Raw genomic sequence first — 15,724 nt, 5'->3', positions numbered from 1 at the left:
GGATGCAGTCTCCAAGAAATATGTCAGCAACAGAAACTCCGCTCCGCAGCTAGCAAAATTATGTTCAGATGCAGCGTATGCAAAAAATTAAGAAAACAATCTGTTCTACTGCCAGCAGAATGTCAGTCTTCTACCTCTACGCGGAATGCATGCGACGGACATGTTTGCAAATAAATCAAAGATGTACAAATTCTGTTGGCAAAAAGAGCCCGCTGAACAGAATTTGGAGCAACCAGCACTAAGGCATTTTTCTACAAACTAGAAGGGAGGGAATTCCTAGAACTAAATGTACTCCCTGCCTGCACAAAATTAGGCTCTGAAATAGTTGAGGGGACCAAGAATAGTCTTTTCCCAAATAAACACGAGCAAGATCTAAATCAGTTAGCAACCATAAACATCGTATGGCTAAATGTCAATATGATATTTCTCCCAAATAAAAACCCTCCACATCAATTCAATGTTTAAACACAGATAAGTTGCGCTTCCTAGATATAAAGCATTGAATGATACAACAAGAACTGCAATGATTAGGCTACTTCCTGGCCATAGCTGACTTGACGGCATTCAAGATTCTGACATAATGGTGGAACAAAACAGATTGCTTGCCCTCCAAGCCATGACGGCTGGATCGGTTGCACCCAGCAAGATTGTTACATGGGCTGCCCCCAATCACCAAGTCGAAGCCGCCAAATGTAGTAACGTATGTTGCAACTTGATCATCAGTAAGAGATTTCACGTCATCAATCTCAATCAGCGTGCCTGTTTGAGTCTGATCCCACCAATCCCTGAAAATCCTCTTACTAGCTTTGTCTATTTCAACAGAAACCACTGTCCTCATGTTGATTCCCAACCTGTGCAAAGCTACCTCTCCTCCTCCAATACCAGTGAATAAGGACAGCACATTAACACCATTGGGAAACATGCCTTTTAGCACTGACAAGTGGTAAGCAACAGTATCAACATGGAAAGAGTTGCCGAGAGATTTGTGCCTATTTGTGCTGGCAAGTCCCCTTGTGTGGTCCTTCGGGAAACCTAGTAGATATTCAATCTCTTCAGGTTCCAATGCAGCAACCTTGTTCTTTCCTATCCAGACAAGATTGTACTCTTTGCACTGTTTGATCATATCTTTTTGAATATTTCGAGGCGGTGGATTCCCTGTTCTTGCAAGAGCACCAATGCTTCCTGTCAGCTGTTGACATGCCACACTTGTTCGCAAGCAGTTGAACTGCGTTCTCGTGTCCCAGGAAGGCCACCACTTCTTGTACCGAGGGAATGCCTCAAGTATCGTCATTGGAGGCAGAGGAAGAAGAGGTGCTCTGTTCTCAATCGGCAAATTGTGGATGTAGCCTCTTTTCCTTGCAGCTGCACACAAATGCTTCGAGTCCACATACTCAGGTTGAATGCCATACAGACATCTTGAAATGGTCGCCCATACACCTCTGGGAGCTTGGGCCACATTTTCATAGTAGAAAAAAGGTCGCCCGATAGCTTTTTTAGGAATTTTTCTGTCCACTGGTAGTTGTCTATAATTGGGCAGGCTAAATCCAACCATTGGATTTGGGGGAGGCATATGTTCATCATGGCTGCCATCCAAGAAGATTTGATTGCCATGTGCTGTACCTCCATACTGTTTCCTCTTTTTCTTTCTATCTTCCAACAATCTTATTTTCTTTGTCCCTCCAAAGGAGTTAGAGCAACTATTCATAACCTGCGAAATGTACACATATTGCAGTGTCCTTACGTCAAATTAAATCAAAGAGATAAGGCATTTTCTTATTCAAATGTACATCAGACCACAGTGTACCTGATGAGATAAGTCAAAATCCTTTTGTAACAGACGAGTTTCCGGATGAAATCCTGATACTTTGAAAGAGATTGTCCGTTTTGTACACGAAGTGCATCCAGTTTTTGCCGTAACCCTCTCAACTTTCTTGCACATGCTATGTGGATGAAATGATGATATCATGCCAACTTTCAACCTTTTCAGAGTTCATTTGAAATGCTTTTCAATTTTAGGGTCTTATAGCTTAAAATAATTAGTAAATGCATGAAAAATAACAAATGAAGTCAGAAAGGATTGAAAAATGATGATGTGGCTTTGAATGGTGCATTTTGAATAAAAAAAAGTCAGGAGTTCAAATAAGTTTTAAAAAATGAAATCCCTTTGTAACAGACGAGTTTCCGGATGAAATCCTGATACTTTGAAAGAGATTGTCCGTTTTGTACACGAAGTGCATCCAGTTTTTGCCGTAATCCTCTCAACTTTCTTGCACATGCTATGTGGATGAAATGATGATATCATGCCAACTTTCAACCTTTTCAGAGTTCATTTGAAATGCTTTTCAATTTTAGGGTCTTATAGCTCAAAATAATTAGTAAATGCATGAAAAATAACAAATGAAGTCAGAAATGATTGAAAAATGATGATGTGGCTTTGAATGGTGCATTTTGAACACACAAATAGTCAGGAGTTCAAATAAGTTTTAAAAAATGAAATCCCTTTGTAACAGACGAGTTTCCGGATGAAATTTAAACTATTCAAATTTGGAAACTAATGGAGTAACAGAAAGTTTATAATTATTCTGAGCTAAAAGCAAAAAGAATAAAAAAATAAAGCAAAAATCAAAAGAAAATAAATAATTCAAAAATAAAAAAATACTGGAAAAAATAAAAAAATGCCGCCTAATGGGCCACACGGCCTGCATACGACTAGAAACCCATCTGCACATGGGCCAGGATGCAGGCCCGCAGGCCCAATAGGCCCAACATGGCAGTGACAAAGGTAGGCATGTAATGCCTGCATATTAGAGAGGAGCTCAGCACCTGAGCTGCAACGCAGCTTATAAACAGGTGCTGAGCTCTCTCAGCTAGCGAGGTGGGACTAAACTTCCCACCGCACCGCGCCAGCACATTAGTCCCGGTTGGTGGCTCCAACCGGAACCAATGCTCCCCTTTGGTCCCGGTTGGTGCCATCAACCGGGACCAAAACCCTCTGCTTCCCGCCCTTTGCGCTGGTGAAAAGAGGCCTTTGGTCCCGGTTGGTGCCACCAACCGGGACTAAAGGGTGGGTATTGGTTCCGGTTTGTGCGTTGAACCGGGACCAAAGCCTTTGCTATATAAGCAGCACTTAGGAAATTTTCTGATTTCCATCGCCAGTGTCCCCCCGCCCGACGACGCCGCGAGCTCGATCTACGCCGCCAGGCTGCCCCGCCGTCGTCGCCGTCGCCCGTGCCCCCGAGCCCACGCCATTGCCTGTCGCTGTCGTCCTCCGCCACGCGCCCCCGAGCCGTCGCCCCGTACGTCACCGTCGCCGCCCTCCGCCCCCGGCCCGCCGCGGTCGCCGTCGCCCTCCGCCACCCACGCCGTCGCCCTCCGCCACCCTGTGAGCGCCGCCCCGATCCCCTCCTCCTCCTCCCTGTAATGGCCGCCGCCGCTGCCGCCGCGCCCCCTAGCTATTATATATGTGTAGTTTAGATTTGTAATTTAGTTGTATTAATTTGGATGTGTAGTTAATTTAGTTGTTGTAATTTAGATGTATTAATTTAGATGTGTAGTTTAGATTTTTTTTGGTGATATTATTATTGAATATGCAAATGTTTGTATGTTCATATGCAAAGAATATATAAATTTTTTCATAGAATTTTTATGATTTTTTCTGTTGTAATTTTGTTCATAGAATCTTTATGAATTTTTTTGTTCATAGAAATTGTGTATGATCAAAGTCATTTATGTATGTTCATATTTAGAAGAAAAAGAAGGAGAGAAAAAAGGAAAATAAGAAGAGGAAGAAGGAGGAGAAGAAGAAGAATAAGAAGAAGAGGAGAGGAAGTAGAGGAGAAATAAATAAGAAGATGAAAAAGAAGAAAAAAAAGAGTAGAAGAAGAAGAAATAGAGGAGAAGAAGAAGAAATATAATAATATATTATTCTATTTTTTCTTCTTCTCCTCTTTTTTCTTTTCTTTTCTTCGATCTCCTCCTCTATTCCTTTCTTCTTCTCCTCTTTTTTTTCGTCTTCTTCCTCTTCTTATTTTTTATCGGGTATGTCGTTGTCGATATATGTACCCCCCTCCCCGATAACTTTTAGTAAGTACTACTTAGAAAGTGTTTAATAGAATTAGTTAGAAAAATAATAGAACTAGTTAAACTACCTAGTTTATTTTTAGTAAGTACTACTTTATTCTATTTATAGTAAGGAAATTAATAGAACTAGTTTTTTTAGTTAAAGCAATTATTCCCGCATCGACGTCGACGATGCCTATCCCGCATCCTCGTCGTCGACTCGGCGGAGGAGGCCGGCTTGATCAGAGGGGCCATGTCCGGGACTGGGCTCCGCCGGGCTGGTTTTGGGAGGTGCTACCTTCCGGTGGGCGTAGGTTGGTGAGGAACCAGCCCGTCGTTGACCCGATCCTTGTTTGGTGGCGCTCGCGTGGGCCAGTGACGGTGCCGAGGCTTCCGGACACCGCGGAGGTGGTACGTCACCGTGTCAGCGAGGAGGACCAGCACGTCCGTCGCTACATGGTTGCGTTGGAGGGCAGGTTCGACAATACCTGGCAGGTTCTTCAGGGATCTCACTGGAGCTATGATCCTGTGATGGTTCCGTCCCTTTGGGTGTCCACCGCCCACGCCGATACCCGTCGAGCGCTACTGTTCTAGCTGTACTAGCGATGCTATATGTATGATAGTATTCGAGGTGTATTAGTGATAATATTCGACGATGTACGGACGCATGGAGATGATGTAGTTTTGCTTATAATTGAATGCATCCTAATTTGAATACTACTTTATTTTGTGATTTGATTTTGCTTATTGAATGCTCACAGTGTAAAACTACTCCGATCCTACTTTGAATGCTAAAATTGGAGAGCACTATGATTAGTTGATAGCTTATAGGGTTTTTGTTTTCGCAGAAATCTAGGAGCCCCCGGCCCCTCCATCATCCCCGCCGTCGTCCCCGTCACCGCCCCCTCCGACATCGAGGTGAGACCAGCCAAATCCTCTTTTAGAAAGATAATTAAACGATATTTCGGGTTGACTGTAAGTCTGTCGAGTCTCCACCATATATGAGAGGACGAAGAATCCCGACTGTTGTCGTGGGGGTAGCTTCTCCTTCGTTCCCGTGTGCTAGACAATTTGGTGTAATGCACTCGAGAACGAAAGGAGGAGCTACCATCACCGACGGTCGCAAATGTCAGAGAGGAATCAGTGAGGGAGAGTTCCACCATATATACATGAGAGGACGAAGAATCCCGACTGTTGTCGTGGGGGTCGCTTCTCCTTTGTTCCCGTGTGCTAGCTAGACATTTTGGTGTAATGCACACGGGCACAAAGGGAGGAGCGACCATCACCAACGGTCGAATGTATACACCACGTGAGCTGAGAGTTTTCAAGAAAAGACTCGACAAACCGATAGTCAACCCGTGATGAATAATAATGATCTAACTTAGGTTTTTTAGTACATATATTTAATTATAGATGTTTAATATTTGAATTATGAACATAGGAAATGTCGTACTCGGACGACGAAAGTCTCCCGGGGGAGTGTGACTGGTGCCACGACGACCGAGGTCAGTGCGACAGGCCTCACCTGGACGAAGATCGGCGCTTCAGTATTAAGCTGGAGGAGACGTTCGATGTTGAAACGGTACGCAACGACGACAAGTGTTATTTTTTCGTAATTAAGCACGACTTCAACTATTTCAACGTGTACTTTTCATCTTTTACAATTCGGCTAGCTTATCCCATGCCATGCAAGACGCTACGTCTTGGAGAGGATGGGTTTTGAAGACCATGAAAGTATGGAAACAAAGAAAATTCACCTAAGGACCCATCATGATATAGATTTTGAAGTAAAGCTGTATAATTCTGAGAGCGTAACCCATTTTGGTTGCAAAAATTGGGAAGCATTTTGCAAGATGTATGGTTTTGATGAGGGTATGCTTGTCACCATGGATCTTGGTGATCCTGACATCAAGCAAGACAATATGGACATTTGGGTCCTTGTTGATACGCCTCCAATTCTACCGCTATGTGAGTTTCTCAAACATAGTTATTAGCTAATTTATATTGTTCATTTCAAAATAGTTGATAACTTATTTTCATTGACAGCTTATTTTGATTGTTCAAACAATGTGCGGAACATGGTAGACAGAACCTACTACACCGATGGCTCTAAGTTAACTTATAAGGAGAAAACTCATCTGGTTGGATTTTGTACTGATATTGAGAATTACAATATCTACAATCAAACTCCTCAACATTATGGTCAATACGTACCACTAGTGCACGTGTTGAACTACGGTAACTACTATGGAGATACCCTGGTAAGATTTCTTACTATTACTACATCCGTGCATATTTTGCATAGTTCTAAAACTAGTACATTATCATTGCTAACTATGAAGTTATTACTATGTTTTTCAACAGATAATCCCAGAGGATTGTGTGCCTCATTTGATGTATCAGAATGGTAGGCTTGATGTTTTGAATATACAATCAGGTCATCCTACGAATCTCAACTGTCCATACCGGATTTCTAAAAGAAGTGGAGACATGCAAATCAAAGAATGGAAAAAATGTATGGACAGTCGCAAGGAGGTTCTTGGAAGCAAAAGGAAGCGAGGCGCAATAATTGGAGACAGGATGATCTCCATTCTCCATAATGGAGAGTCAGGGTCTATATTGTTTTATGCTATTTTACCTTAAAGAGGGTATTTCGGTCCTATCTAATACTGATGATCATGTGCTAAGAACAATTAAGTAGGGTTGGTTCGATGACTGTGAGGATGATGATCGTATGACTTGTTATTAATAACGAGTAGAAGTTGTATGATGATGATTAGTAGGACTTGTTATTATATATGATGATGCATGATGCGCGCATGAAGAGTTATTATATATCAGCGGGTGAAATGAACATGGATTGGATTGAAGTGAAGGCAACATGCATGTGGTGTGTGCCGAAAGTAGTACAATCCAAACTTGATCAAGTCCGGATTAGTATTACTTTCGACATGCACCACATGTTGCCTTCACTTCAATCTAAGCCATGTTTAGGCATAGCAGTACGTAGCGTTGGTAAACCAAGCACGGAGATATAAGAGAGGACACTTCTCTCTAATAGCTACCTAATAACAACCTAAATTAACCCCCCAAAACCCCCAAACCCCCCCCCCCCTTTCAAAAAAAATAAAAACCTCAGCTCCTGCCAGGTGCTGACGCGTGGATGCCTATTGGTCCCGGTTGGTGGCACCAACCGGGACCAAAGGCCCTCCTGCCCGGGCTCCCCGCACCGGCCACGTGGACGGCCTTTAGTCCCGGTTCGTGTAAGAACCGGGACTAAAGGGCTAGGGCATTAGTAACGACCCTTTAGTCCCGGTTCCAGAACCGGGACTAAAGGCCCTTATGAACCGAGGTAAAAGCCCCTTTTCCTACTAGTGGTTACATTCCATGTTTGTTCAAAGGAGTTCCAGTGTGTCATCATGGGCAGCACATAGTCAACCATTTTGGATCTATTATGTACTAAAACCACTTGATAGGTTAACAAGAGAAAGGATAGCCATGCTAGAAAATCGGACATGAAAGCAAAAAATCAGGCCATTAATATACTACCCTACTTCAATCAACAAAGCACAACCATTAGATCATCGTAACTACAACTAAGTCAACCGTGGGCCCATTTTATTTGACTCAGAAACACAATTGGACAAAACAATAACAAACATTATATCCTTCCTTTTTTCTGTATTCCCATGCAGATATCACACTACGATCTTAATAACAACAAGTCATGGCTATCTCTTGTATTTAAATACAAAATCAGTTACTACCTGAGGTACCAGCATGGACGAGCCAGGAGCATCTAAGTTCCTAAAGTCCGGAGACCATGAGGGTTCAGGCTCAACAATACTTTTCCCCTTATCACCGTCATCATTACCATTCCTCCAACCCTGTGACATTAGTTAAGCATACATCAATAAATATTGAAGGCAAACCATGAGAAAAGCAATTCGTACTTCCACATTTAAGCGTGTAAAACATGGGTATGAAATACCCTACTGTACATAACTTTGTCCTCCAATGATTTTTCTATTGTGTGCGAGCAAGAAAAGCCACACTCCCTAAAACTATTACACCATGTTTCACTATCTTACCATCCTCACATGGAAACATGATAACAAAGCCGTCAGCCTTATTTTGGGCATACATGATGCAATCTCCATTTCATGTAGATTACAAGGTAGAATATAGGGATCATGCCCAAAAAAGAGGGAAAGCAGAACCAAGTCAAGATGATATGGGTCGCCCATTCTTCATGCGCCAAAAATCTTACCATTTCCGAAGGAACTGGGGCTACATTTATTTTCAATTTCCATTCAAGAATTGCTTTTCTTTCATATTTTATTCTTTCTTTTATTTTCTGTCTTCTTCCTAGAAAAACTGTTAGACCAAAACTCTTTTAGGAAATAAAAAAAATCAAGATACAATCTACAACCCAAATGGAAACCAATCCTTTTGTGGTTCAAAAAGGTTCATATACGCGTGTCATTGCTGAGATGTGTCTAAGGTGATGACCATACATGATAACTAATTATGTGAAGTCTTACTTTCTAATCAATTTCATGGGCCATTGACAAAATAAGACATACACTCACCGTTAGCAAGAGAAGAAAGATGTATACTACTTAATGTTTGATTGGTCTTGAGCGAGTCTATCTAGCAACTTGCTAAATCAGTACTTTACCCTTGGTAGAGATGTACTTTAAGCCACATAGTTACAAGCGGTTTATGAGCGTCCTATGGAACCTGGTTGTCCGGAGTTTATGGAGATGAAAAGTCCCTTCCCAGCATGACAACAATCGAGTGTTCCTTGGCCATACAGTCAAGTTTGATTGATCTTGAGTTGTTCCAGCTAGAAACATTCTGTATTATTAAGTTTCTCTTGGTAGCGGCATAACTCATGCCACATAGCTACCTGCAGTACACGAGCATGTTGCAGAACTTGGTCGTCCGAAGCGCATAACAATGAAAAGTCCCCTCTTGTTAGATGTGGTGATACTTGAGTGGTATCTTGGCTAGAAAATTGTGATAATAGGAATAATATGATGTTTAGCGTCGAATATGGACTATCTCTTCCCCACTATTTTGAGGGGTAGACCACCCATGAGCAGGCGATACTCGAGTGGTCACATGGAAATGGGACGTAGAACACATGATTTTCCTTAAACTGAGAAAAGTGACGCGTAAACATAATAAGTGTTTTTCCTCATGTTAAATTGAGCAAGTGAGAGCCCACATTATAATGTTCCGATGACAGCTCTAATGAATAACATTTTTTAATTAGGGAAGAAGACATCACTAGCGCAAGCCAATCCTCCCAACTCAGCATGCATTCGAGGAACAATTGGCGGGAGCCAGCAGGCAATTATCCATCATGTCAAGAGAGAAAATAACAAATAAACTCCATCATGTCTAATTGATCTTTACTCGATGCATCAATACAAAAATACATACAAAAATAAAAAGGAGGGTGGAACGACGACGTACCGCCATTCTTCAACAGACGTACGCACTGCCCTTCGCTCGACGACGGGGAGGCACTGTATCCCTGCGGCGACGGCGAGGATCCTGACTATTTCCCTGCGCGCCTGCAGCCAAAACTAGACGGGTTACACGTACTCCATCTCCATTTTGAGGCATATATATAGTCGGGGGTTAGGAGCTGTAGAATAATACTACTATTATTTCCATTAATACCTATATCTATTAATATATATATAATTTATTATATTTAATGTTATTAATAACGTATTATTCTTATTTCCAAGGATAAATGGGGGTAACTATATAAAATAGTAAGTAGTAAATTTTTTCTAACTTTGGCTACCTATCTACTCCTTCTGTCCCGAATTAATTGTTTTAGATTTTTCTAGATACGGATGTATCTCCACACGTTTTAGTGTTACATACATTCATATCTAGACAAATCTAAGACAACTAATTTGGGTCGGAGGTAATATTATATATATAATTTTATTTTATTATTATTATTAATAGTGTTTTATTATCATTTCCAAGGATGAATGGGTTTGATTTTTAATATAGGGATTTTTTTCGAGCAATTAGGTTGAGCCACATAGCCTAAAATATCTACGTCATTAATCTTTGATTTTAAGGACTAAGATAACAAAGAAAAAGGTTACATAATACTTGGTCAAACACATACAACCATCATCCATCTAACACGCAAAAGTAAAAAAAAAATCATCTATTTACTTGAATTGCTACATATTTAAATTAAGTGCACCTGGATTGAGATATGTATAGTAGGGAGTTGCATCTTTTCATATGTAATGTTGCAAAGATGTTTATTTTAGAAACTACTAAAAGGCTTGGTCTACATAGATTTATCTCAAATTGGTAATCTAATTTTCGAATTCTTATAAGGCCGTGCACGAACTCAATCACACGTCTTTCCCTTATGAGTTTAGGAAGGGCAAAACATGCGTCTGTCGTGTGAGACCCATCAATGTACTGGCTATATATATAGGGGAGAAAACTTAGCATGTCACAACAAAAGCATTGATCCGGAACACAAATATTTGTCCCTAAAACAAAATCCTTAGTACCCTGGGACAGGGTCACGGGGCAGCCCTACGTAGATAACAACATAACCTTTTCTATGACGTCCAAATCGAATCTTTCAGTTGGTTTTCCCATGAAGAATTTTTTGTGTGTGCGACAAAGAAAGCACTTCTAGATGCTTCACTTGCTCCTTTCTTATGGTTTCATGACGTAAACAAACGAAGGTGAGATTATCCAAATCCATTGATAGGGTGTACTAACATGATATAATGTATGACCAACCCACCAACTTAGTATAGGTGATCACTCGACAGAGACATGTTCCAAACTTTAATGGCACATACTGATCTAAGGCCATGTACAATCGACCCACACATATTTTTTCAACCAACATTTCAATTCAGTAGGATCAATACAACGAGGTTTATCTTCAATGTTAACATAGATCTACAAGAATTATTAATTAATAATTTTCAAAAGAACTTTGTAAGATTATAATTGTTGAAATTTTTTTATATAGATTGTTTGCTTTGTTGGATTATAAATCTTAGGAATTTTATAGGTTGTTGTAGGATTATCATTTTTGAAGATTGATTGTTGTGTAATATGTCAGAATAATGTGGTCCAGGTATGTGTACTCACACTACACGGCACAACAAACACATGTGAGCAATATCATAGAACAACTAAACTCAAGAATGGGGGATACCATTGCTAGGTCTAAAGAAAAATAGATAAAACTAATGCTACATCTGTTTATAAAAGGTGAAACTCTAGAAAGCATGCATGTAGCCATACTTGTCTAACAGGGACTACCGATTATAAACACTAGTACAAAAAACGCTACTGGTGACGAGCCAAAACCACGTTGGTGGCGTGCAACACCCACACCACCAACGTTGTGCCCTGATAAATGTTAATGGTGGCATGGTACCACCTCTTGTGAGTAGACACAGTAGTGGCGTGGTATTTGTTCGACATGTCACTAATTGGTTGACATGCATCTGAACTACACTACCACGACAGACGTGGCAGCATATTCTGCTGACATGGCAAAGAATATGATTATCAATGTACGTGTTTGCACGTCATAATTATATGTCAATATAGAAACAATGAATTTAAGAACCATAATAAGTAAGACAATTAGTAAACAAGTTTGGAATAACGTTAATTAACACACAACGACAATTGTTCTAACAAAGTAGTGAAGATGATAGATAGCCATGCAAGTTAGGAACAACGTTAACACATAATGAAAACTAAATGAGTACCCAAGACCCCGTCATTTTTACTCTCCTATTCATAGCATAAGCATCATTTTGGTATTATTGCAATCCGATGCTAGCAGGCCAAACATCAGCATGGCAGATCTATTGCTTTGAGTGATCGGATATCTCCTCAGAATTTGCCGCGCTGCAGTTGAACCTCCCGTGGGCATGAATGGCATGCTGGTTGATGATGATCACAATCTTATATGTTGGATGCATATGAACTCACTAGTAGAAAAAGGGCCTAATGTGAAGCTCATTAGTCCCGGTTTGTAATTGAACCGGCACTAATGTGACCATTAGTGCCGGTGCCAACGGCTAGGCGGGCGGCGCTCATTAGTACCGGTTCGTGGCGAACCTACTAAAAGAGGTGGTGGCAGGTTGTTGTCAGGCTGGGGCCCTGCCAGCACCTTTAGTACCGGTTCATCCAACGAACCGGTACTAGAGATGCCACCACTATATATAGTGCTTCGTCCATCCCGAGTCGAAGCGCTCTGTTTTTTCCCTCCTCTCTATTTTTCTTCCCCTCTTGCTCGAGCTCACCTTCATTTTTGCCAAAATTTGTGAAGATTTGAAGGCACCCCATCCATCCAAGTGATCACAAAGGTTAGCAACTTTGTCCTTTTATCTCTCATTGCTAGATTAGCTCTTGCAATGCTCTATAAGTATAGTGATTTGTGGGTTTTTGAGTTTGGGAGGAATTATATGTGGTAGTTTATTTGATTTATATGCAATCTGAGGTCAAAATAACTCTTAGTTTGCCTATGTAGGTGTGGTTTACTTAGTGCCTTCCCGTCTTCGTCCTAACCACCGTCGATCGTCCGCACCGTCCCATCGCCGGCACCACCTTGTGGTGAGCCTCTTGTTCTTATCTTTTTTATATAAAAAAATCATGTTTGTGTGATTTATATATATAGTTACTTGGATAATTATCTTACCCAGCTCGTACGTTGTTTGTTATACATAGTGCCATGGTTTTGATATCCGTCCCCGTCGGCCCTCGTCCGGGTTATGATTCGGATATGGTATATTCTATTTTAAAACTATTTGTTGCATTTCGTGTTTATGAAAAATTATGCCCATCAAATTGACATAGATATTTTTATCTAGGAGGTATGTGAACCGGAAATTCCAACCAACCCTATTGTCGAGAGGTTAAATTTTGTTGAAAAAGAAAATGAGTATTTGAAAGAAAAATTGAAAAGAATTGAGGGGGAGAAGATGGAATTGGAGTTGCATGTTGTCGATGTCGTCGATAATCACAGGATCAACATGGAGAAAATGCGCTTGAAGATTAGAAAATATGACATCGATAGTGAGGCTTGGTATCATTATGTTGTTGGATCAATTGTTACCTTAGTTACGAGCTTGATCGCATTTGTTGTTGCATTTAAATGCTTTAGCTAGAGAGTTATTTGTATGTTGTTTTATGAGAATAAGTGTTGTATGAACTTTATGTATGAACTTGTATTAATTTGGTCTTTTCGGTGATGTGTAATGAAGATGAGCCGACAATGGATGTACGATGACCGATGCTCTCCCCAGTTTGTTAATGGCGTGCATATTTTTCTGCTTGCGGCTGAGGAAAACAAGCGGGCGGATGGTTTTATGCCTTGTCCATGTGCTGGCTGTAAGAATGATCTGAATTACTCTACGTCAAGAACCATTCACATCCACCTGTTTGAGTCCGGTTTCATGCTCCACTATAATGTTTGGACCAAGAACGGAGAAAGAGGGGTTATGATGGAAGACAATGAAGAAGAAGAGGACGACAATAGCTGTCCTGGCCATGGGTTCCCTGAATACGGTGGTACAATGGAAGGCAAAGAATGGTGTATCTGACAAGGGATTTGAAAAGTTGTTGATAATGTTAAAGGAGATGCTTCCAAAGGACAACGAATTGCCCGAGAGTACGTACGAAACAAAGAAGGCTGTCTGCCCTCTAGGATTAGAGGTGCAGAAGATACATGCAAGCCCTAATGACTGCATCCTCTACCGCAGTGAGTACGAGGATTTGAACGTGTGCCCGGTATGCGGTGCATTGCGCTATAAGATCAGCCGTGATGATCCTGGTGATGTCGAGGGCGAGCGCCCCAGGAAGAAGATTCCTGCCAAGGTGATGTGGCATGCTCCTATAATATCACGGTTGAAACGTTTGTTCCAAAACAAAGAGCATGCCAAGTTGATGCGATGGCACAGAGAAGACCGTAAGAGAGACGGGAAGTTGAGAGTACCCGCTGACGGGTCGCGGTGGAGAAAAATCGAGAGAAGTACTGGGAGGACTTTGCAGGTGATGCGAGGAACGTATCGTTTGGTCTAAGTGCAGATGGCATTAATCTTTTTGGGGAGCAGAGTAGCAACCGTAGCACCTGGCCCGTGACTCTATGTATGTATAACCTTCCTCCTTGGTTGTGCATGAAGCGGAAGTTCATTATGATGCCAGTGCTCATCCAAGGCCCTAAGCAACCCGGCAACGACATTGATGTGTACCTAAGGCCATTAGTTGAAGAACTCTTACAGCTGTGGAATAGAAAAGGTGTACGTGCGTGGGATGAGCACAAACAGGAAGAATTTGACCTACTTGTGTTGTTGTTTGTGACCATCAATGATTGGCCTGCTCTCAGTAACCTTTCAGGACAGACAAACAAGGGATACCGCGCATGCACGCACTGTTTGGATGATACCGACAATATATATTTGGATAATAGTAAGAAGAATGTGTACCTGGATCATTGTCAATTTATTCCGAGCAGGCATCCCATAAGAAAGACAGGCAAGAATTTCAAAGGTGAGGCAGATCACCGGATGAAGCCTCGCCACCATACTGGTGATGATGTACATGATATGGTCAAGGATTTGAAGGTAATCTTTGGAAAGGGTCCTCGCGGACAATCTGTTTCGAATGATGCTGACGGACACGCACCCTTGTGGAAGAAGAAATCTATATTTTGGGACCTACCATATTGGAAAGACCTAGAGGTCCGCTCTGCAATGGACGTGATGCACGTGACGAAGAATCTTTGCGTGACCCTGCTTGGCTTCTTGGGCGTGTATGGGAAGACAAAAGATACACCGGAGGCACGAGAGGACCAATAATGTATGCACGGAAAAGACGGCATACATCAGGGTCATGCCAGCTACGCTCTTACCAAAGAAGAGAAGGAAATCTTCTTTGAATGCCTGCTCAGTATGAAGGTCCCATCTGGCTTCTCGTCGAATATAAAGGGAATAATAAACATGGCAGAGAAAAAGTTCCAGAACCTGAAGTCTCATGATTGCCACGTGATTATGACGCAACTGCTTCCAGTTACATTGAGGGGGCTTCTACCAGAAAACGTTCGATTACCCATTTTAAAGCTATGTGCATTCCTCAATGCAATCTCTCAGAAGGTAATCGATCCAGAAATCATACCAAGGTTAGAGAATGATTTGGTGCAATGCCTTTTCAGTTTCGAGTTGGTGTTCCCATCCTTCTTCAACATCATGACGCATGTCCTAGTTCACCTATGCGAAGAGATTAACGTTCTGGGTCCTGTATTTCTACACAATATGTTCCCCTTTGAGAGGTTCATGTGAGTCTTAAAGAAATATGTTCATAACTATGCTAGGCCAGAAGGAAGCAGCTCCAAGGGCCATGAAAATGAGGAGGTCATTGAGTTTTGTATTGACTTTATTCCTGACCTTAAGCCGATTGGTGTTCCTGAATCACGGCATAAGGGCAGGTTGGATGAAAATGGCACGCTAGGACCGAAACAAATAATATGTATGGACGAGCATTCTCTCACTCAAGCACACTACACAGTTCTACAAAATTCCGCCTTGGTGGCTCCGTATATGGAGGAACACAAGAATATTCTACGCTCCAAACACCC

At 41.5% G+C, this 15,724-nt stretch overlaps 1 protein-coding gene across 1 annotated transcript; it reads right to left on the bottom strand.

The window, feature by feature from the left end:
- Positions 1–532: 532 nt before the first annotated feature.
- On the bottom strand, positions 533–2,167 carry LOC109744131 (DNA (cytosine-5)-methyltransferase DRM2-like). The gene has a single exon (XM_020303230.3). It carries the CDS (start codon positions 1,703–1,705, stop codon positions 533–535), a length of 1,173 nt encoding a protein of 390 aa, XP_020158819.2. The 5' UTR covers positions 1,706–2,167.
- Positions 2,168–15,724: the final 13,557 nt, after the last annotated feature.

This window comes from Aegilops tauschii, chromosome 3, assembly GCF_002575655.3.
Source record: "Aegilops tauschii subsp. strangulata cultivar AL8/78 chromosome 3, Aet v6.0, whole genome shotgun sequence".
NCBI lineage: Eukaryota > Viridiplantae > Streptophyta > Magnoliopsida > Poales > Poaceae > Aegilops > Aegilops tauschii.
This window is presented reverse-complemented; position numbering and strand designations above follow the sequence as displayed.

Coding starts and splice junctions, on each gene's coding strand:
- LOC109744131 (XM_020303230.3), bottom strand. CDS start 1,705: ATGAATAGTTGCTCTAACTCCTTTGGAGGGACAAAGAAAATAAGATTG.